We start from the raw sequence: 22818 nt of genomic DNA, 5'->3' as shown, positions 1-22818 counted from the left end.
TAGTTGTTACTATTCCTTTGTACCTGTACTATTCTCTCTTCTCGCTCTTTTCTATTTGTATCTCTCTCTATATACTTAAATTACTCCATTGCTTGGACCTCCCACTGTCATTCCATCCCTCTCTTCCTCTTTTTTTAAATAACAATAATTGACAATTATTCTATTGCGCCGCTGTTCTGGCCCAAACCTGCTCCACAGGGCGCCTCCGCAATATAAGCTATGACGAAAGAGGAGCTACTTAGTCTTATATTCTTCTGACCGTTCTTGTCGCTTCAGGGCAGCCGAAATGGTGGTGATGCTGCTATACAGGTAGTCTATGAAAGTCAGCACTCAACACGGGAATAACGGTCCGGAGCTGCACAACATACAGGACGGGACCACGATCCAAATGAAATTCATAAAGAAATAATACAGCCAGAAATAATACGGCTCCGGTCGACAATACGGTCGTCCATGGGCATGGTCAAACAGACTGGTCGCATAGTACAGCGTGTCGCCGTAGAGATGGCTCATGCACACAATGACCTGGATTGGGTGGCGCAGGGAATGCCTGGTTGCGGTCAAGTATGCAACAGCAAAGCACAGGGGTCCCCACAGAAGCTTGAGTTGAATCAGCGGTGAATCGTCGTGTTGGTCTAGTCCACTTACCACCGTCATGGTCTCCATGCAGAGGACCAACGTGTCCGAGGTCATATATCGAGAATCGGACAGGGCATATTCTTTCCATAGTTGCCCGAATAGGTCTTGGACAGACGCCATGTGGTCATGGTGGACCATGAAATAGCCCTCGAAGAAACAATGCAATGTTCCGGCTAACCCTATTGTCAGTGTTCATTCTTCTGGGGCTCTCACAATTGGCTTCTTACAGAGCACAAACCACAGGATGGCGATTCGATCTGCCAAGCGTAGTGTCGGTCGTACATAGCTGGCCAACGCAAAAGTCACACCGAGGAGAATAGTACAAGCTCCACCAGCGGAGAAGAGGAGCTCCAGAAGCGGTGTTTGGTTGGGCTCGTAACCCACAATGTTGGCATCAAGGGGGAAATAGGGGTGAGAGGAGCTGTCAGGCATTGTGCCAGAGTTAACACGATGATAGCCAGATCTGAACAAGTGACTCGAGGTAGATAGATCCCAATATAAACATAGAAAAGTCAACGGGCAACAAGACGTCGAAATGTTTCCTTGGCTGGGCGGTGGAGGCAGTGGGGATCAACAACCTCATTCACATATTGTCCAGGTAAGGTGAGAATATTGGTGTGATCAAGAGAACTATGCGAAAATTGGCATTGAGGCTATCTGTCTTTCGACTATTCTCTGTAAGCTGTAAAGGTGGTGTGGTAACATATTCATCAATATGGCCAAGTTAACTATATAAGTTTATATATAGTTACGGCTCGGTGTTAGACTGAATTACTGAAACAAGGTTGAAAACTGAACTCTCCCCCATTCGCTTCAATTGTTCCTATATTCAACGATTATCCTCTGCTCTATAGTCACAAACCAAACCATAATGAAAAGGTCTGGCGATCACAAAATGGCAAAGTATAGATCCGAGTTGCTGCCTCAGGCGCGTAACATAGCCAAGGACCTTACGAGATTCACCCCTCAACTCATTACCGTGATTCCCCGACCTCTTAAAGGGAGTCGCTGTCTATGATTCTCCCTCACAATGACTTCTGAATCTAGGCCCTTGAGCATTGATGTCCACCGTTCCTCCATGGAGTCACCCCCGGGCATCGCCGCCCTGTTTGTGATCAGCTTCGACATTAGGACCGGGTATTTCTTACTCCTCCCCTGGGGATCACAGCTGTATAGCTCAGGAACCCATCGCTAACCAGCTGCGACAATAGATATGTGGTCTCGTGGAAACGAACTGCCCCTGGAGGTAAGCAATGAACTATCTAACCGACGTCGACGCGCATGACTGACTTGTCCCGTGAATAGTTGAGGTTGAAGGGGTGGTGGAATACAAATCACTGCCATCGGGACTACACAATGTGACAGAGGACCTGGTGTATGTCTCAAGATCTCCTACAGTTTATTTGTCCTCTCCTGCTGACGCGCTCCAGGTACTTCGTCCATGAACAGTATGCCGGTATCAGCGCGTTCCTCAACTATCCCGCCACGGAGGCCGAACGCAATGCGAAGATGTTCGCGATCGGGGTGCTCGTCCCCCTCAGCACAGGGAGATTGGGCAAGAGTTGGCGACACGCTCCAAAGCTCAAGGAGCTGACACAGTTCGTATCTCCAGACACCCGGCGGATGGGAATCCCAACTGACACAGATGCTTGATAGGAAATACGCTGCGAACATGGAGGACATGCAGCCGATGTCTGACTATTGGGAGTCATATCGGATAGGAGGGCCTGACTCTTCAGCCCCCGACTCCCCCATGGACTCGCCCTCCAGTCTCCGATTCCGCCCCGGCGAGCGGCCGGATAACCCCAATCGCACCCGTGCCTTTAGCGATGCAATGGTGCTGGAGACGTTCAGACCGGCCCTGACGCCATTCCACCCTGCTTCGTCGCTTCCTGGTCTTATGGACTGCTTCGGACCCTTGATCTTCCCTCTGTACAGAGCAGCTTTGCTGCGCAAGCGCATCCTCTTCATGGGCGAGGCTCCTGTGCATACTGCATGCAACTATGGTAAGCTTTCACGGGCTTCATAACACCCAACCAATTGCTAACCAGCATCAGTATATGACCTATCTCTCTTAGCCTCGTTACCGAACTCCCTCCTCGAGCTCCTCCCCCTCAGATCGTATCCCACCTCTCCGCCCACGCCCCCTCTTCAACGTCGGCATCCACGACATCCCCTACCTATCCTCTTTCGACCCCTCCCGAAGCATCGTAGACCTGGAAACGGACCCAAGCTGGATTGCCTGCTCAACAGACACAGTCCTAACTATGAAACCGGACCTCTTCGACGTCCTCATCACCCTCCCCGCACCTTACACGCAACACGCCAGCGAGCGAACCTTCCCCAAAATCTCCCTGGTCCACGCAACAGGCCCAAAACCGAATCAGTCCCAACAAATCCCCCTGAAAGCAACCCAGCGCGACGCCCGCCGCTTCTCCATGCTCCGCCGTGGTATTCGCCAATTCTCCAATAGACCCACATCCCCAGATTCAGACCCAGAAGATTCCTCAGATGCAGACTCAACCTACTCCTCCAGCCCCGTCGTCGAACCCCTCTCCTGGACAAGACTCGCCTACACTTCGTTCATCTGGTGGGCGTCCGCAGGCGAGAACCGCGACGGCCTGTCAGAGGAAGAAGAGGAGCAGCAAATAGAACAAGACACCCGCCTCCTCGCCAGCGTCGAATCTCTTGCCCACCCCTCTGCCACGCGTCGCTCTTTCAATCCAGAAGACCCAGCCCAACAACCGGCAGAAGTCGCCCTGGTGGCATACTTCCGCCGTCTAACCTCCCAAATCTTCGTAACACTAGCCGGCGCAATCGCCCGCAACGACAGCGAGGTCCGCGGCGACGAAGTCGACGCTTCGTACAATGATGCCCCATACATCGAGGATCCCGCAGATGATGATACAGACCTATCACTCTCCATATCGCGCCAATCCATCCATGGCGACGATGGACATAGCCCACTCCTGCGCCAGCGATCTGGTGCGTATACGTCTTCACAGGCTGGGTCTCGAGCCGGTTATGAAGATCGCGATGTCGCTGAGCTTGTTACGATTAATGTTGCGGATATGGCGGAGATGGGGCTTGATGTTTGGAGTGCTGCGGATCGCATCTTTGTTGAAGAGTTGCTTTCTTTGTGGTGGGGTCGTGCGGCCAGAGTTGATAGTGCTAGGATTCGTTGCTGTGGTATTTCGGTTTTGTAGATGAGCTGGCTCTCTATGTTTGAATATACCCGTGCCTTTATCTTGATTTTATATATTTATTTTGTTGATGGGCTGTTGGTTGGTTGTAGATATCGTTCGTAAGGGATAAACCATGCTGGCATCCTCTAGGCCAACATGCACAGCAACGTGTGTGGACTTCGAGCTGTGAAATGACTCGCGGTGAGGCGATCTTTGAGGGGAGTGAAGTAATGTTCATGACAGAGAATAGATTGATAACCCGAATAGTCTAGAGTTGAGAAGTATTCACAAGAAGAGAAATGCCACATAGGAAAGATAAAAAAAGATAGACACCCAAGCCGAAAATGCATCGAGGAAAGGGGAGGAAGTGATAGAGAAAGGTAATCAATCCATGTGAAGTATAGTGAGACTCGTGAACCAAACATAAGTCATCCAAATAAAGACCAAAAACAAAGAAAACAAGAAAAGAGATTGTTTCCAATCGCCATGCAAATGAAACAGAAGCAAATTATGCAGCGCCGGGGGTATTGGAAACGAGAAGCACCGGCAGACAATGCAAAAGTGAAGAAAGACATAACTACGCATCCTGGACCAACGCTAGCAGGACATCATTAACGTCGGAACATCCGAACAGGAGCACTCATATCTCGACGTTCGCCAACATCGTTTTCTGTTTTTGAATCGGGCCGGAGGTTGGGGAGACGTCGAGGTCCCCGAGTGGCACTCGGGTTTGTGCCGGCGAAAGTTCGAGCTGCACGACTGGCCTCGGTGGCACTGACTGATCGTTGCTGGCTGCGAGCACGGCCTCGTCGAGCTCTGATCTGGGCGAGAGCCTCTTCCCGGTTGATAGGGGTGTCGGGGACGCCGGGGTGAGAGGTGCGCTGGGGCTGTGTCTCTTGACGGAGAGGAGCTCTCTTTGTGGGCATAGGGTAGGGTTGAGGCTGCTCTCTTTCGACGCGTCTCCCAGCCCTAGCTTCCGAGGGCAAAGGTGCGTTCGAGCGATGCCCATGCGCGTCTCTTTCAACCCTGCGTGGCGGTCTGGCTTCCGCAGGTGGGGGTGCTGCCGAGTGATTATGGGATGTATTCGAGGGAGCAGCACGGGGCATTCTCATAGGGGCGGGCTCTCCAGATGGGGTGAAAGTCTCGACGTTAGGGGCCGATGCCGTGGGGTCAATGTTCTCTTCGTGGGAATCTTCCTGCGGCTGGGGAAGGTCGGGCGTGGAATCAAATCGCGGCGGTCTGACGTTGTCTCGAAGGGGCGATGGGAATGCCTTGAATGTGCCAGTCTCGGGTGAGAATGTAATCATAGGCTCCTCGGGCATCGGCATCTTTGGAGGCTCCGTGGACTCAACCTTTACGGCAGGCTCGAAGTGTTGGTGGACCGGTGGAGTAGGTGGCTCAGCGAGGGGGGTACGACTTCGTTCTTCATGCACAGGAGGCTGTGGAGAGATAACCTGATCGATGCTAGGCTCAGCGTTGTTTCGCTGAGGAGTGGCCTCGCGGACGGCCCGGGCCGTTGCTTTCTCGGCGGCCTCAATTCGAGCCGCTTCCGCCTGGGCAGCTGCAGCAGCAGCAGAAGTTCGGGCCTTCTCCGCCTGGGCAGCCTCAGCGACTTGGATGCGAGCAGCCTCAGCTCGAGCAGCTTCAGCAGCCTTGAGACGAGCGATCTCGGCTTGCGCAGCCTCAATAGTCTCAATTCTAGCAGCCTCGACCTGCGCAGCTTCAGCAGCCTTGACACGAGCGGCTTCAGCATGAGCAGCCTCGACAGCCTCAATCTCCGGCTTCTGGAACCGGTCATAGTAATCCCGGTCGTAGATGTAGCGACGACCTTGACTCTCAGCAATGCGGCAAGAGCAGCGTTCGAATTGGCATTCGATGTTCAAGAAGTGCACCATTTCTTCTGCGGCAACCCTGCGGCGGCGCTCGAATACAAGGTCCTCCTTCATTTCTTCTAAGACATCCTCGTCGACTTCGACGGGACCCGCCTCAGAGGCAGGTCTTTCATTCTTAATCGCAACGTCTGACAAACGCGGGCGCTTGGGAGGTGTAGCTTCCGCTTCGTCTTCTTCTTGTTCAAGGGCGGGGGATCGGACGGAGCCTGCAGCGACACGTTTAGGTCTCCGCGGTGTAGTTAAAAAGGCGAGGTCGCCCTCTGCCAATGACATTCTATCGAAGTCTTCTCTCCGAATCTCATGGGCGCGGACTTCCAGGTTGCTAGAATGATTGTCTGTTTCCAGAGAGCGGAGTTTCCCTTTGAGAACTTCGAGTTCCTCGGTGAGACCAGCGAGTGCGTAAGCACGTTCGAATGCCTCCTGCTTGGCTTTTTCCTTGGACTCCCGTTCTGCTGTCACTTCGTCCTTGAGTGCTTTGACTTCCGACTTTGAATGCTTCAGTTCTTCCTGAAGTTTCACCAAAGTCGATCCAGCCCGGAAGGCTTCTTTGCGGGCCTTGCGAATTTCTTTTTCGAAAATAGATCGTTCATGGCCCTGGCGTTCTTTCGTTCCGTGTAACTCCTCTAGTAATGATTCGAGGCGTTCGCTAATTCGGCGTTCTCGTGATTCAGCTTCGGATAGTTCTTCTTGTGCGGTGGCTAGAGCTGACTCGGCCTCCTCGCGGCCGAGAATAGCCCTTTGAATGGCGGCATTGTTGGCAGCGGACGAACCGCCAGGGCTAGCGCCCCGCGATAGACCGTTTAGGAAAGCCACTTTGGCTTGGACTTCTGAGACGCCTCTGGCGTTTTTGTGGTGTAGTGTGAGGAGGTCCGCTGGTAGCGAGGGCGAGGCGGGTATGGTTTGTTGATTCATGCGTTCCGGCGACACCGGATGGAGGACCTTTGAGGGACTCGGGGCAAGACGCGTCGGAGACTCCATCGCAGATGCTGTGACAGTTTATAGATCCAGTCGATGAAGATCACAGTGTCAAAGGAGCATCACAGGAATGAGAGAATACGGGTTATGCCACGGGGAAAATCACTGTGGAGTTTCAAGAAGTGACGCACCCACACAAAGATGTTTATTGCCCTCTTTGGATGGTCATGTGATTGTTGCTGTGGTGACAAGGAACGCCTTCCCCAAGGAAGTTAGTCCCTCACGTGCGCCCCTCACCCACATCGGGTCTAGCGCATCATCGTCATGTCTGTGCGCCGTTGAAGACTTGCATTGCCAATATCAAAATTTACAGACGGGCTATCCTGGACAGTGTTCATTGCTTGCTTAAAGATGCATGAAATTGTTACTCTTCAGCTAGGCCAGCGGGCCAACTATCTTGCGACACACTTCTGGAACTTACAGGTAATGTCTTTCTCAGTCGGTGCCCAACTTCGGTCTAATGTATATCAGGAATCATACTTTACATACAATGAGGGCGAAGAGTCCAATGTCGACCATGACGTTCATTTCCGACCAGGTATCGGCGCTGATAGCTCTGAGACTTACACTCCTCGGACAGTAATCTACGATCTCAAAGGTGGATTCGGTACCTTGCGTAGATACAATGCACTTTACGAACTTACCGAAGACTCTAATGCCGGTCAAGGTCTATGGTATGATGTACCAATGGATGAAACGTATGGGTGAAGCAACCAAAGCTAACCCTTGACAGGGATGGTCCAGAGATTGTTCAAAGACAAACTCCAATTCAGCCCAGTGATTATCAGAAAAGCTTGGATCTGGGTACTCAAGCTCCTCGTCTAACCTCGGAGTCTGTACGCTACTGGTCGGACTACAACCGAGTATTCTACCACCCACGGTCTATAGTTCAGCTGAACGAATACGAGCTGAACTCCCAGACTATGCCTTTCGAGGATTGGAACGTCGGAGAAGAGCTGTTTCATACCCTCGACAAAGAGCATGACCTGATCGACCGTGATGTGAGACCTCTCCTTGAGGAGTGTGATCAATTACGAGCACTGCAATTGTTCTCCGGGTCAGATGATGCCTGGGGTGGATTTGCGGCCCGGTATATCGAGAGACTGAAGGACGAATACGGAAAGAAGAGTATCTGGGTTTGGGCTATCGAGGATGGCACCAGGATGCAGAGGGTAAGTAACACAAGAGTGCCGTTTCAAGGAGTCAATGAGTTGGTTGGCTAAGTTTCGAACTTTGAATAGCATCACCAGTTCAAGAATGATACGAACAAGGCCAGGTCGCTTTACTCGATCTCACCACAGGCATCACTCTACGCCCCAATCATTGACCTACCCCATAAACTTCCCAGCTACCTCAATGTGGATCGCCAATCAGAATGGCAGAAGACGGCCTTGATCGCTTCGGCCATCGAGACGGTCACGCTGCCCTCCCGACTGCGGCCGTACCAGCATTTCGAGGCCTCCCTGGCGGGTGAGGATGGCACACACACCATCTTCGAGTTGCAAACCTCCATCAATAAAATCAATGACGGTCATAATAAAAGGTCATCCAATGAAGAAGGATCGACTAAAGCCCAAACTGAATTCGACATTGACTTCGCCTATGACGGCGAGCACCACCAGGGCGCCCACATCTTCAATCAAGTCCAGGTAACTCGTGGAAATGAACCGGAACGACAGGGCGAGCCCGCGGACGAGAGGGATATGGGGCACGTCAGGAAACTCAGGCTCTACAACTCCGAGCCCATGCTCCAAAGGTAAGTTTTTTTTGGCACCTTCGCATTCCCAGTCATTGTCTCAGCCAGGAGAGACTCACACTGTATATACCCAGTTACCATACGCCACTTAGTCTACCTATACTTGACAGCTTCCCACACGACATGTTCCCCACTCCCAAAGCATGTACTGGCATCGACGTTTTTTCCGCATTGACCGCTTCGACCCGTACAGCCCAGAGAATCAAGGCCCTTTCGGCAACTGCCGCTCGCATGGTCTCGGTTGATGAGCGGGAAGACATGATCAACGGGCTCGGTGAGATTCGAGAATTCTACGAGACCGGGTGGAGTAGTGGCTCGGATGATGAGGACGATTGAGTCCAACCTGTTCTGGTGCATGACCAGTGTTGATATCATCGCAATTAAATCAATGCCAGGGTATAGCCGGCTTCGGCCGACTAGGCCATTATTTCCACATTTTCTCCCCTCAATTTGCCCCATTGCTCAGGACTGGACCTAGCATAGATGGCTTGTGGACCATATTACTCCAAATTTAGTGTCTACGCCCGTTATCTGTGGGTTGGATACTGGGGGAGGTATCCGTGGCGTTGACCATTACGGAAATACGACAATCCCGGACCAGCCTCCCGAGAATCATTATTCGCCGCAGATAATAATGGTTAGCGTATGTAAACCCCAACATGTGGCGGCAGAGTTTAAGACATCTCAATATCCAAGACACAATTGTTGCCCTGGGAATGTGACCCCCCGCATTTGCCGTCTGACGGGTCCCCTCTCGGGTATACATGTACTTGCATGTACATAGGTATATTGGGGAGGCTTGACGGTAACTTATGAGTTTTCGACGCATGTACGAGCAGGGATATAGTGAGGAGGCTGGCAATACAGTAGTACCCGCCATAACTTATTATGTACTCTGTACATGTAATGTGTTTCTTTTTGGGATCATCAGTCCCATTGACAATTCCCAACAATAGTACGGAGTGCGTTGTACTTCAGGACAGTATCACGAGTTCCGAGACATTCATGGTTCTCAAAGTCAAGTGAAATGAGAAGACATAGAATATTGAACCGAAGAATATAGAAATAAAATACTAATAAAGAGAAAATAAAGAAATACACAAATATAGTAAAAAGAGAGAAAGAGAGGCGCTGACATCACCTGACGGAGAACTTGATGGCAAAAAACCCACAGGGGAATTCCACTCCAAGTCCACTCCCCTGCATGCTCGGCAGTCATGTAACGTCACCATCTGTCCCGCTCAGGCACACTTGAATTCCACTTCCAAGTTATCTTTGCAAGCCTGCAATGAGTACATTTCTCTTGATTGAATATCATTTCCACATCAGCTCCGATCGGTAATTTCTTTTCGACCCACCGTGGATCCTGCACACAGGGCAAGTCCAGACCAATGCACAGCAATCACAAAGTTCCGTGTCTTTCCCGCACCCTGCGATGGGTCGTTTCTTTACAATTGAATTCGATTCGGTAAAGCGTGGTCAATGTCCCTTGGAACGAGTCTCCAATGTCCACTCTCATTTGCGAGGTTTCCCCACACATTTCTTATCTTGACACATGGAGAACAGGACCGAGCTCCAGGTTATTCTTAGGATGTGGAAAAGGGTTCCTGGATTGACCATGGAACTGGATGGATCCCAGCATCATCATGTCTCTCTTTTCACTCGGTATAGCCAAGAAGGGAAGTAAAAATGTGAATGAAAGGATAAATCTGAGAGGCCCGCATCGGGCACCTTGCCGAACATGGGTACCATGACTGTCAATCGCAGAGCTACACATCGCTTCGCCAAGGTCTAATCTGCAACGACTTCTGTTCCGCTTAAGCGTCGGGCTCTGAACGTCTTTGCCTTTTGCCATTTCGACCCTGGTCGACTGTTGACGAACCAGATGCCATCTCTGAGACCGAGTCAACTGTTTATTGGTTCAACCCCAGTACCTGTCGTCTAGTCAACCTGGCCCGTGTACATGCGCTAGCTCCTTCTTGCATGCGGCAGTACTATACCCTACATCATGGCCCAGCCTCTGCGCTGGAAAATACGCGGGTTGACCGCTTGATACCGATCGTTCATGCTAGGTTTGGTTGGCTTTCCAAGATCAGGCGCCACTTTTTATTTCCATTCTGGTCTGTTTTTAGTGCTGTTGTACCGTCGGCTCATACCAGGGAAATGGCCGGGAAGCGGAGTCTAAGTGAGTCAGGCAATCAGGGTTGGCAATCCTGATCCTCCTGCACCAGATTGGGCTCTTGGGAGGACCAACCCAGAGGGCATAAATTAACCCACGCCTCCCCTCATCGTCCTAGTTCACTTCTGAAACGATTTCGATTCCATATATTTCCCGTTTAGGAACTCTCTCGCTACGGTTCCTATCGTCTTTCGTTTCAAGGGTCCTTTCAGCCCTATCTATAAACGAGCCCTACTTTTATATCAACACTCGTTTGCTAGCCAAGATGCGGGGCGCTCCAATCGTTCTGCTCTACGCCGCGACTCTCGCATCCGGTATGGTCATCACACCCAGAGGTGCTGGTGAGGCTCGCATTGCCATCCGCGGCGGTGGTGGTGAGGAGCACGGCGGCGGTGGTGACTGGTGGGGTCACGGTGGTGACGGTGACCACGGCGGCGACGGTGACCACGGCGGCAACCCGGAGACTACTCCATGCGAGACAGAGACCCCTCCGCCCGTTGAGACCTCGACTCCATGCGAGACTGATACTCCTACGCCTCCGCCGGTTGTCACTCCCACCTCCACCCCGTGTGAGACTGATACTCCCACTCCTCCGGTCGAGACATCTACTCCTTGTGAGACTGATACGCCCACTCCTCCCCCGGCGTCTTCTACTCCTTGTGAGACTGACACGCCCACTCCTCCCCCGGCGTCGTCTACTCCCTGCGAGACCGACACGCCCACTCCTCCCCCGGCGTCTTCTACTCCCTGTGAGACCGACACGCCCACTCCTCCCCCGGCGTCGTCTACTCCCTGCGAGACCGACACGCCCACTCCTCCCCCGGCGTCGTCTACTCCCTGCGAGACCGACACGCCCACTTCTCCCCCGGCGTCGTCTACTCCCTGTGAGACCGACACGCCCACTCCTCCCCCGGCGTCGTCTACTCCCTGTGAGACCGACACGCCCACTCCTCCCCCGGCGTCGTCTACTCCCTGTGAGACCGACACGCCCACTCCTCCCCCGGCGTCGTCTACTCCCTGCGAGACCGACACGCCCACTCCTCCCCCGGCGTCGTCTACTCCCTGCGAGACCGACACGCCCACTCCTCCCCCGGCGTCGTCTACTCCCTGTGAGACTGACACGCCCACTCCTCCTCCCGCGTCGTCTACTCCCTGCGATACCGACACGCCCACTCCTCCCCCGGCGTCTTCTACTCCCTGTGAGACTGACACGCCCACTCCTCCTCCCGCATCGTCTACTCCCTGCGAGACCGAGACTCCTACTCCTCCTCCCGCATCTTCTACTCCCTGCGAGACCGACACCCCTACCGCTCCTCCCGCCACTACAACTCCCTGCGAGACCTCCACTGTCACTCCCCCTCCTGTGGTCGTGACTACCACCTACACTACTACCACTTGCCCTGGTATGTGAACCCCCAACGAATATACAGAGACAATTGCTAATGATATCAGTGACCTGGTCTACCGTCTCCAGCGGCTCCTCGACCTACACTCACCCTGTGACCCAGACTAGTACTGTCACCGTTACCTCTGTCTTCACCTGCACTGAGGGCTGCACCCAGCCCACAACTCCCCCGGCTGTCCCCACGACTCCTGCTGTTGAGCCTACTACTCCCGTTGTGGTCCCACCCAAGGCTACCTCCCCTGCTCCTCAGCCCTCCGGCGTTGAGCCCACCGGAACTAGCCCCGCTCCTGTGGAGTCGTCGTCCATCCCCGTCACTTCTTCCACATCCGCTCCTCCTGCTTCTTCCTCTCCTGCTTTCAACAGTGCTCCGGCTCAGTTCCAGAAGTCTATTGTGGCCTTCATGCCTGGTCTAGCCGTTCTGTTCGCTCTGCTCTAAGCGGCCACCAATATAGCCAACCTGCCTTAAGAGATACATCATCTCTCTGCTCAATGGAGATTGGACAGACTAATTTTTTCCAAAAAGAGATCATGAAAAGACTAAAAAAAAAAAATTCGTATTCTGGATATCCGGTCTTGGAAGATGCTTGAGTTTTTATTCTAATTTACACGAGTAATCTGGCAGGACAGTTATTAATGGGTTGACGACTGACGCTCCTTATCCATGATTATGGAACCCTAATATAGTCATACATACATTAGTCAACTGATATTTATTTCAGTAATTACATTACTCCTCGCAATATCCTGTAATAACTTCAAACATGACGCCCACTCAGCCCTGTCGAATTAGGGCACTTATGTAATATGATAACGATAAGCAGTGCAAACATGCCAATGTTTGCATGATGACCCGTGTCCTCATCCAACAGCTCTTTCAGGCTTCACGCTCCAAGTGGCCACAGTATCCCTTTCCGGATGGCTTAATCCCTCTGACTCAACTCCTTTCTCTCCCCGTCCTCACCCGTCGACATCCCCCAACATCTCCCCTGTCTCGACGCCAATCTTGAGCTCTTCCATAGCTCCATACAATTCTCCGTCTGGCGCAAGCCAGCGTCCCACCCGAATTCCGACACATCACTCGGCAACCCGGTGGAACGTTTAGATATCGCCCCTCAGAAAACATTTATATACGTGCTCGAGGTGGGTGACCTGCACAACTTCCCTTGGAAACCCTCCACCTCGAATCATTAATTTGGCTGACTCCCACAGCCGGAGCACAAAAAGATAGATCATGGCATTCAATCGCCGGCGATTATCTAGCTCCCCAATGCTATCACTCGTCGTACTCCCCTTCCTCCTCTTCCTACTCAGCTTCGCTGGGCCAGCATCAGCCGCCGGATCGGCCGTTCTGGGTATCGACATTGGCACAGAATATTTCAAGGCCGCACTAGTGAAACCTGGTATCCCACTCGAGATCGTCCTCACCAAGGATTCAAAGCGCAAGGAGTCCGCCGCGATCGCATTTAAGCCTACACGAGAGAGCGATGCTCCTTTCCCCGAACGGTTCTATGGTGGTGATGCGCTCGCCCTGGCGGCTCGGTACCCGGATGATGTTTACATCAACTTGAAGACACTTTTGGGTGTTCCGTTCAACGATGGTGCTGATGAGACTGTCAAGAGATACTGGAGTCGGTTCCCCGCACTGAAGTTAGAGTCTGCGCCTGATGGTCGTGGCTCCGTTGCTCTCCGCAGTAACCGTCTCGGCCAGGAGCAGAAGGAGGCTTTCTTGGTAGAGGAGATTCTTGCCATGCAGTTGAAGCAGATCAAGGCTAACGCCGACACTCTGGCTGGTAAGGGCTCTGATGTCCGTGATGCCGTCATTACTTACCCTGCGTTCTATACCGCGGAGGAGAAGCGGAGCCTTGAATTAGCTGCCGAGCTTGCCGGTTTGAAGATCCAGGCTCTTGTCAGTGATGGTCTCGCTGTTGGCTTGAACTACGCTACCAGCCGTACTTTCCCCAGTGTTTCCGATGGCGAGAAGCCCGAGTACCACGTTGTCTACGACATGGGTGCTGGATCGACATCCGCTAGCGTTCTGCGGTTCCAGAGCCGCAAGGTTAAGGATGTTGGCAAGTTCAACAAGACTATCCAGGAGGTTCAAGTTATTGGAGCTGGCTGGGATAAGTCGCTCGGCGGAGATTCTTTGAACGATCTTATTGTCGACGATATGGTTTCCCAACTAGTTGAAGACAAGAAGCTCAAGGACAAGGTTACTGTCGCTGAAGTCAAGGCACACGGAAAGACCATGTCCAGACTTTGGAAGGATGCAGAGAAGCTCCGCCAGGTCCTGAGCGCCAACACGGAGACGTCGACGAGCTTCGAGGGACTGTATGACGATGATCTCAACTTCAAATACAAGCTCAGCCGGGCCAGCTTTGAAAAGATGGCTGCCGAGCACATCGCCCGTATTGGAACCCCTGTCGAGCAAGCGTTGGCTGCCGCCGGTCTGAAGTTGGATGACATGGACTCCGTCGTTCTCCACGGTGGAGCCATCCGTACTCCTTTCGTCCAGAAGCAGTTGGAGAAGCTTTGTGGTTCTTCCAAGAAGATCAGAACTAATGTCAACGCCGACGAGGCCGCTGTGTTTGGTGCTGCTTTCAAGGGTGCTGCGCTCAGCCCCAGTTTCCGCGTTAAGGATATCCGCGCTAGTGATGCGGCTTCATACCCTGTGTCCTTGAAGTGGAACTCTGACGGCAAGGATCGAAACCAGAAGCTTTTCACTGCCACTTCTCAGGTCGGCCTTGAGAAGCAGGTCACCGTGAAGAACCTGGAGGACTTCGAATTCAGCTTCGCTCAGCATATCGCCGAGAACGAAGAACAACCTATTCTCAGTGTTCAGACCCAGAATCTGACAGCCTCTGTGGCCAAGCTCAAGGATACCTTCGGCTGCACTACTGCAAACATCACCACCAAGTTCGCGATCCGCCTCAGCCCTGCTGACGGTCTCCCCGAAGTTGTTGATGGTAACGTCAGCTGCGAAGTTGAGTCTGAGAAAAAGGGAATTGTTGAAGATGTCAAGGGCTTCTTCGGTCTGGGTAAGAAGGATGAACAGCAACCTCTTGTCGATGAGAATGGCGAGCCTTTGGAATCGATTACCCTCGAGCCTGAGACTGAGTCTGCCACCACAACCTCCGCCAGCACCACATCGACTACCACCTCTACCAAGGACGCAAAGGCCACGCCCCAGATCAAGACTGAGATCATCCCCATCAGCTTGAAGTCAACTCCTCTGGGAACCCCGGCTCCCTCGGCCGCAGAGCTCCTTCGCATCCACGCCCGCCTTTCTGCCTTTGATACCTCCGACAATGACCGCATCCTCCGCGAGGAGGCTCTCAATGAGCTGGAGTCCTTCATCTACCGCAGCCGAGACCTCGCCGACGACGAGGAGTTCGTCAAGGCTGTCAAGACTGATCAGCTGACCCTCCTCTCCGAGCGCGCCTCCAAGGCCAGCGACTGGCTGTACGAGGAGAGTGACAATGCTAAGACCGCCGAGTTCCAATCCAAGCTCAAGGACCTGAAGGATATCGTTAACCCGGCATTGAAGCGCATGAAGGAGAGTTCCGCTCGTCCCGCGCGCGTTGAGATGCTCAAGGACATGCTCAAGAACGCCGAGTCAATGAAGGAACTGATCAAGAACCAAATCGAGAACGACGAGCAGACTTACTCATCTTCCCTCTCCGCCTCGAGCGCCACCTCGACCGAGTCCGAAACCGGCTCGTCTACCCCCACCCCAGCCGCCTCCGGCGAGGGTCTCGATGACCTCGATGAGGATGCCTACTCCACCTCCACAACCTCCGCCAAGACCACCGCTACCGCCAAGCCCACTGGCCCCAAGTACTCCCTTTTCACCCCATCCGACCTCACCGCTATCACCCAGGCGTACGAGTCCACTGCTCCATGGCTGGAAACCCAACTCGGTCTCCAGGAGAAGCTAACCGAGTCCGACGACCCCGCCCTGACTCTTGTGGAGGTTGACTCCCGACTGCGCGATTTTGAGCGCATCCTCAACCGTCTTTATGAGCGGATGACCGCCGCTGCGGGACAGCAGAAGAAGAGTTCCGGCAGCAAGGGAAAGAAGGGCAAGCAGTCTGACTCTGAGAAGAAGGCCAAGGCTAAGGAGCAGCCCAAGAAGGAGAAGGAAGACCTTCCTAAGGATGAACTGTAAAATCTTCATCGATCTCTTTGTTTTCTTTCTTGGCCTGTTCTGCATCTTGTTTGCCTTTCTCTTCTTTTCTATGTCTTACCTTAAAACGCACAGCACAGAGCATTGCCATCCTAACGCATCCCATGTATCATGCACACTACACCCGAAGATAGAAAAAAATAGCAATGGAGTTTGGGATGAGCGCCACTTTCACTTTTCAACTCCTACTTTGACAAGCCTGGTATCGTTCCATATATTTAGACATGTAAACCCCAGAGGTGCGACTTGAGATCCACACAGCCCATATTCAAATCAAAGCAAAATCGGATTTACCATCCACCCTTACCCTTGCCCTTGCCCTCTCCAGCACCGGATCCTGCCCCAAGACCAGATCCAGCTCCCCCACCAACACCACCTCCAAATCCCCCAGAAATGCCAGTACCAATGGTGATTCCACCGCCGCCACCGCCGGCAAGGCCTGATCCGGAACCACCACCTGCACCGAGGCCGCTACCAGCGCCGCCGCGGCCGCCACCCCCGGGGACTGTAGATCATAACTTCGTTAGAGGATTCCCGATTCTTATCTTCGATTGTAGCTTGATATGGGATATAGGTGTCACTCACTGGTTGGAGCGGCCATGGCGGCAAGGGCCATACCGAAGAGGACGACGATGTAGTTTGATTTCATTTTTTTGGGAGCTGGTGGATTGGTTGGGTGTTACCTTTGTTCTTCCATATGTATAAAGGGGCGAGAGAGAGACTAAGCAACAGAAGTCATATAAGCCTTACCGAAGGAATTTGATGGTAGCTGGTTTGGATTGATAAAAGCGTGGCATCCTGAGCACTGGGGTGAAAGTCTCCTATTTATACCTCCGACTCGGCGTGAGTTCCTTTCTGTATCCTCCGACCAGAAGCCATAGGTCGGAGATTGAGTCGATTCCCCGGAGTCAGATGTAATTGTTCATGCGCATAATCGAGTCAGCTATGTTGTCCCAACATTGGGTTTTGAATCGGTGGGGGTTGTGCAGCATATTGCTTTTTATTTGCTTGTTCGGTGGCGTTGGATATATCTGGGAAACTGCCTTGGTAGCTGGGAGGTATTGGTCGAACAGACTTATGCATGTCCATGGAGTGTAGACTTAGATCTACGCCATTGATAATCATGGTCTCCAAATCCATTACATCGATTCTTGTTTTGATACTCCATGCTGAAAACATCCGCCCAACCAAGGTATTAAATTCACCCGCGCTGAGCTTTCTTCCAGCCTTTCAAACTAGCCCGGTCTCTTCGTAAACGGATTTCTCGATGTGAGGTAAGCTCATGCAATTTCATCGGGAGAGGCGTGGCCTACATGTTCGGTGGGAGGCTGTTCCACTTTGATTGAAAAGCCACTCTAAAGTTGTGGGATCATAACGCCACACAGATCTTTAAGGAAAGTTACGGTTCATGGTAGACTTGGCTCGTGGCTGCTCCTTACTGAAGATTATGTTGGCAAACCTCTAGTCTGTTAATGGGACATTTAACAGCCCATGAGCTAGAAGATGCTTGTAAGTAACTGGGATACATCTCCGGTAGTGGAATTTTGCATGGGCAGGCCTAGACCAATATTATTTGGGCATTTTAAACTCATCTGTGATAAATGTCGCATCGGAGTTCCTTCCGGGGGGTAGTTCTATAGTTGCCTACACCTCCATTGGCTGTGTTTCAAGAGAAGCTTTGGCTTTGGCGTTTATACTGCTCTAGGCCAATTCTTGTAAATATCAATAGTAGTATGCACCAACTCATACCAGCCTATTAGGCATGAGCTGCTTACGGAGATAGCAGCAAGTATCTATGAATTTCAACACGAGAAATGCTCCAGGCGTCAATTTAAAGTCTATGTTAGACATTGAAAACTAGCAATAACCCCTACAGTGAGAATATGTGCTAGATACCCTCTTCTTGTAAGTGAGCTATGGCTGATTAGGAGCGTTTTCCAGCAATATCAAGCTCACGCCTAGCACTCCCCGGTGGCGCTTCCGCCTACACATGGTGTCCCGGTACAGTTAAATCCAATCGGGTTCGCAACGTTCCCACACAGGTACCCCTCCACATCAGTGCCATTACTAAGGTGCAGGGCAGTGTCAAAGACGGAAATATTGGTGCACGGCGCAACAGCGCTGCACTGCAAGCTTGCCACCCGCGTTGACTTGCTGGTCCCGGATAGACCGTCAATTTCCACGTTCTTGATCTGGAATTCTGAGTTTGTGCAGTTGCCTTGGCCTGGTGCACCTGAGAATCGCGTGCACTGAGAGATTGCGAACGCGGCCCCACGAAGTCCTGTCGTGGTCAGGTTCGTAAGTTTCATCTCAGATGCAACTGGTTGATGAATTAGCAGACTCGAAGGCACGCCATAGGTAGTGTATTTATAAACTGGCTTGGAAAGAATGATCGAAAAAGGGCACAGGATATAAAATTACAAAATAGCTTACATCCGAGTCCGCCGCCTCCTCCGTTCGGTGGGTAGCCATTCTGATCGGCTGTCCATGTCTTAATATAGAACTAGGATATTTGGTAGTGAGTGAGGTTTCCATATAGTTGTATTGTTTAGTAACATCTCCTTGATATCGGTCACTCACAGCATGTAACGTGTTGTAGTATTCGATGTTTTTGACCGTGACCCTCTCAATTGTCTCGAATTGGCCCTTGTATTGCCCAATGCTTCCCATAGCAATACCTAATCCATTGTAAAACTTGCTGTTTGCAATGATTATATCGGTGCTGTTAGCCTTCATAGAAAGGCTGTCATCGCCATTGTAGACGGTCCAGTTATTGAATGTGATATGTGAAGAATGGATGGTATCGGCCCCATCGGTGTTGGCTGTGACAAGTTAGCACTCTCTGTCTTTGAGAATTGCAGTACCTTTAGTCAAGTCCTTACAGCTCTGTGCCCAATTCCCAGTGTTGTTTACGAGGATACTATCAAGCAAAACATTATGAGACTGAATGATTGACATCGTCCTTGAGAATTAAGGTTAGTAAAGCAAATGAATGGCCCAGCAAAATTACTCGACTGTTCACATACCACATCTGACTTCTCAGGAATGTGAGGCCACGAATAGCCGAGTTTCGAAGATTACTGAAGGTCACAGCGTGCGGCCGGCCTGGGTAATTGGATGTGTTTGGTTGCTTTCTGATCCATTGATACCAATAGTCACCATTACCGTCGAACGTGCCTTTTCCATAACCGTTGATTCGGACATTATCACCGCCGATTATCAAGGCTGTTGACTGATTTTGATACCCAACCTCCATTGAGTTATTCAGCCAGTATGTGATATCAGTGCTCCACTAGTGTGAGACGTAGATGATCAGCAAACCAGATACGTAATACCTATGTTTAATATTGCAAGGCCTGTTAAGGAGATAGGTATACCAAAAGGGTACCGTGGATGTCAATATCAACATCCTCGAGCCAGGAGACGTTTATAACGGAGTTAATATAGTACGTTGTAGGCTCGAAGACAACTCTTCCGTTTCGGCCGCACTTTCTGAATGCCTTCATGATAGCTGGAGCATCATCGGTCACATTGCTCCCGCCACCCTTGATTGTGCAGCTCCTTCGGTGGTCTTTGGCGGACACGGGGCTGAATGAAGCCACCAAAACAGCCAGAATGATTTGGATTGAGGGCCACATGGTGAGAGCTAATGTTGATTTGTGATATGGAATCCAGTTTCACTTTCTACACTTACGATTTAAAGCATCGGTGCAACTAGACTCCTTTCTAACGTCGGTCTGTCTTTGCCCGACTCGGAGGAAGTTTTGTACACACTGCCCGTGCGAAGCGAGGCAATCGAGATGACGGTCAGTTAAGTTCCTGAGTAGGGATAGTTTCGTGTCTTTGACAGAAGTAATTTTGCACCAATGAATGGCCGCTCGCTGAAAAGCTACATCAGTCAAAGAAAGCACATATGCAGGAGACCCCTCAGATCGTCCAAGCTGTCGGCACCATTTTAACCGAAGGTATTTAATCCCCGAAGCGGAATATAATTGCGGGGGTGCTTGGCATTCGGAGGAATTGTTCCATGCTCAAAGGATACGGTACTAAGATTTATGAGTAGCTTTATGTGAATAGACCTGATACAATACGTCGAGACCATTACTAACCGGAAAAAATCCCTGCAGCAAAGTAACTACGCCAAGTAGCATTGCAGGTCTGTAAAGTGAGAACTATGTCCTAAATCCAAACATACTGCATCAACTTGAATCACCCATTACATCCACCACACAGGCAGCTGTAGTAAATTATCAGAAGTATTTTCCGAATATTATGATGTTAACGCTCTTTGAGGTTCATCCTCCGGTCAATGCTTTGTTTGTATTTGCTTGCTTGTTACGGATAATAATTTTACTTCTCACGTTCCAGGAACTCAACCCATCATACAAGGGAGTTCAGTATATCATAGAACAAACTCCCATAAGTAATGCCAAGCGCAAGCACCTAATATCCTTCTTTTACCCCGCAACGTCGGCAAAGTAGAGACCGAAATTTGGACGACAAGTCTATAAATGTGACCCTCAGACGTGATACATGTAGATCCCTGTTAGACCGAGAGGGCTTTTATCGACATAAACTACAACGCCATAATGCGGCTATCATTCGCGCTTTTGACGACCCTCTTGGTGGTCTCATCCGAGAGCAAGTACATTGTTCCCGGAGGTAGATGGCATGACACAAATGGCTCATTGATCAACGCCCACGGGTCCGGAATCACCTTCGACCAGAAATCCGGCCGCTTCTGGTGGTTCGGCGAGTATAAAACAAAAGATCAACCGGAAGGCGGAGGCGTGTCCGTCTATAGTTCTGAGGATCTGAGTACCTGGACTTTTGGGGGACTGGCCTTAGGTATCTTCTTGCGTTGTAAAGTCTGATTGGCTGCGGAAAGAAGTTGACATCTGAAATTTACAGCTCCAATTGAGGGACACCAATATATCTCGCCCAGTAACATTATTCAGCGACCTAAAGTGGCCTACAGTTCGGAGACTGAGGACTATCATGTAAGGATGCAGTCTACATGCCACTTATAAACAAAGAAGGCTGATCAAGCAGATGTGGTGGCATGCCGACAATTCCAAATACGGCCTTCTTCTGCAAGGCCATGCGGTATCCTCTAGGATCGGTGGGCCATACACCTTCGTCGACGCAACTGCGCCTCTTGGAAACTGGTCCCAGGATTTTGGCATGTTTACTGACTACAAGGATGGCCGATCCTATGCGCTCTACTCAAACGGGGACAGTGTGGATGGGCGAGATGTGTACATCTCAAGTATGAACAAAAATCTCACGGCACTCGAAAAGACCGTGTATCGGTTCCCAAAATTTGATCTTGAGGCGCCCTCTATCATGCAGACAGACAAAAGCTACTGGGCATTGATGAGCCACAAGACTGGATATAGGCCTAACAGTAAGGGACTTCATCATATCACCTCTCTTCACAAAAGTACTTGGCTAATAATGCAGACGTGGTGGCATTCCGCGCCGATTCATTGAGTGGTCCTTGGTCCCAACCATTCATTGTTGCGCCATTGAACACGCGCACTTTTAATTCGCAATCTGGATTCACGCTGAAAATAAAGGGAACAAAGAAAACAACATATCTCTACATTGGAGATCAGTGGGACTCGAACTCTGTTTGGGATAGTCGCTATATCTGGTTGCCGATTCAGGTTGACGAGAAGAGCAAGCGTCTATCAGTGGAATGGCACGACGTTTACGACCTTGACGTGTATGTCCTCCTCAATACCTGCGTCAGATCAAGTGCACTAACTAGATAGTAGAAAAACCGGTGAATGGAAATCAATCAAGGGAAAGACTTACAGTGCGAAAGATGCGACGATACAGGGCGATGCATATAAGCAGGAGGCTGTGAGTACGGTCATATTTCGGAGCTAGAGGCTTTGTGACTGATAGGTCAAAAGAACTTCGCCACCGATGGGGTAATCCTCACTGGAATATATGGAAATGACAGTACAGTCACGTTTGAGAACATTGAAGGCTCCGGAAAACCTCAATGGGTGTCATTTTACTACCAAAGTATGTTTGTCTTGTCCCTGTGCTATCCGGAAGAATCTAACAGCATTATCAGATACCGATGATATGGGTTTCGGCGACCAACGTAAGTACACCCCCTACTTCGAAATAAATCCTGGTTCTGATGCATTCAATAGCTGGAGGTACCCCGGACAGAATCGGCGGTTCGTGGCAACTTCGTAGGATTAGCAGCGTGGTGGTCAATGGAGATTCGACAAACATAGAGACCCTATACCAGAGAGACACGCACAAAGGGATAATTCTCTCCACTCCACTACAGCTGACACTGAAGAAGGGAACTAAGAACAAAATCACCATTGGTGGTTTATATAATGGGTTTGATAACAAAGGCGCGGATTTGGATCGGATAGTTGTGTATCCTGCTGAGGATTGAATGCCTACATGAGCCCAATCACCCTGGAGTGAGGATACATTTGTTAGAACAGATCTTAAGCGTGAATCATTTTCCAGGTCAATCTTATAGATGAAGTTGGAGATACTTCCGAATCCAGTATTAGGGCTTCCCCGCATTGGCCCTACCACGCTATCCCCAATCGGTCAAGAAAAGTTC

At 51.0% G+C, this 22818-nt stretch overlaps 9 protein-coding genes across 9 annotated transcripts; 5 read left to right on the top strand and 4 right to left on the bottom strand.

Annotated features, from left to right (window-relative positions):
- Positions 1-234: 234 nt before the first annotated feature.
- On the bottom strand, positions 235-1071 carry N7446_001400 (EXPERA domain-containing protein; the record flags this gene model as incomplete). The annotated part of the gene is made up of 4 exons (XM_058510149.1): positions 235-314; positions 369-600; positions 649-812; positions 867-1071. The coding sequence occupies 4 exons, from the start codon at positions 1069-1071 to the stop codon at positions 235-237; spliced, it is 681 nt and encodes a 226-aa protein (XP_058375685.1).
- Positions 1072-1625: 554 nt separating this feature from the next.
- On the top strand, positions 1626-3845 carry N7446_001399 (uncharacterized protein; the record flags this gene model as incomplete). The annotated part of the gene is made up of 6 exons (XM_058510148.1): positions 1626-1776; positions 1851-1885; positions 1945-2014; positions 2070-2237; positions 2296-2623; positions 2718-3845. Exons 1-6 carry the CDS (start codon positions 1670-1672, stop codon positions 3843-3845), a joined length of 1836 nt encoding a protein of 611 aa, XP_058375684.1. The 5' UTR covers positions 1626-1669.
- Positions 3846-4435: 590 nt separating this feature from the next.
- Positions 4436-6694, bottom strand: N7446_001398 (uncharacterized protein; the record flags this gene model as incomplete). The annotated part of the gene is made up of 1 exon (XM_058510147.1): positions 4436-6694. One exon carries the CDS (start codon positions 6692-6694, stop codon positions 4436-4438), a length of 2259 nt encoding a protein of 752 aa, XP_058375683.1.
- Positions 6695-6995: 301 nt separating this feature from the next.
- On the top strand, positions 6996-8800 carry N7446_001397 (misato family protein). The gene is made up of 5 exons (XM_058510146.1): positions 6996-7114; positions 7163-7365; positions 7425-7863; positions 7933-8447; positions 8522-8800. Exons 1-5 carry the CDS (start codon positions 7043-7045, stop codon positions 8781-8783), a joined length of 1491 nt encoding a protein of 496 aa, XP_058375682.1. The 5' UTR covers positions 6996-7042; the 3' UTR covers positions 8784-8800.
- Positions 8801-10891: 2091 nt separating this feature from the next.
- N7446_001396 (uncharacterized protein) lies at positions 10892-12467 on the top strand (the record flags this gene model as incomplete). The annotated part of the gene is made up of 2 exons (XM_058510145.1): positions 10892-12029; positions 12079-12467. 2 exons carry the CDS (start codon positions 10892-10894, stop codon positions 12465-12467), a joined length of 1527 nt encoding a protein of 508 aa, XP_058375681.1.
- Positions 12468-13262: 795 nt separating this feature from the next.
- N7446_001395 (Hsp70 family protein) lies at positions 13263-16196 on the top strand (the record flags this gene model as incomplete). Its single annotated transcript, XM_058510144.1, has 1 exon — positions 13263-16196. One exon carries the CDS (start codon positions 13263-13265, stop codon positions 16194-16196), a length of 2934 nt encoding a protein of 977 aa, XP_058375680.1.
- Positions 16197-16504: 308 nt separating this feature from the next.
- Positions 16505-16863, bottom strand: N7446_001394 (uncharacterized protein; the record flags this gene model as incomplete). The annotated part of the gene is made up of 2 exons (XM_058510143.1): positions 16505-16719; positions 16800-16863. The coding sequence occupies 2 exons, from the start codon at positions 16861-16863 to the stop codon at positions 16505-16507; spliced, it is 279 nt and encodes a 92-aa protein (XP_058375679.1).
- Positions 16864-18172: 1309 nt separating this feature from the next.
- On the bottom strand, positions 18173-19852 carry N7446_001393 (putative exo-polygalacturonase; the record flags this gene model as incomplete). The annotated part of the gene is made up of 6 exons (XM_058510142.1): positions 18173-18534; positions 18648-18717; positions 18795-19036; positions 19097-19176; positions 19241-19506; positions 19592-19852. The coding sequence occupies 6 exons, from the start codon at positions 19850-19852 to the stop codon at positions 18173-18175; spliced, it is 1281 nt and encodes a 426-aa protein (XP_058375678.1).
- A 951-nt stretch (positions 19853-20803) lies between these two features.
- On the top strand, positions 20804-22641 carry N7446_001392 (uncharacterized protein; the record flags this gene model as incomplete). The annotated part of the gene is made up of 8 exons (XM_058510141.1): positions 20804-21062; positions 21126-21214; positions 21267-21621; positions 21678-21942; positions 21995-22082; positions 22136-22250; positions 22303-22332; positions 22385-22641. The coding sequence occupies 8 exons, from the start codon at positions 20804-20806 to the stop codon at positions 22639-22641; spliced, it is 1458 nt and encodes a 485-aa protein (XP_058375677.1).
- Positions 22642-22818: the final 177 nt, after the last annotated feature.

The sequence above is a fragment of the Penicillium canescens genome, assembly GCF_028828765.1.
Source record: "Penicillium canescens strain IBT 15451 chromosome Unknown utg000002l_segment0_segment0, whole genome shotgun sequence".
Classification (NCBI taxonomy): Eukaryota; Fungi; Ascomycota; class Eurotiomycetes; order Eurotiales; family Aspergillaceae; genus Penicillium; species Penicillium canescens.
This window is presented reverse-complemented; position numbering and strand designations above follow the sequence as displayed.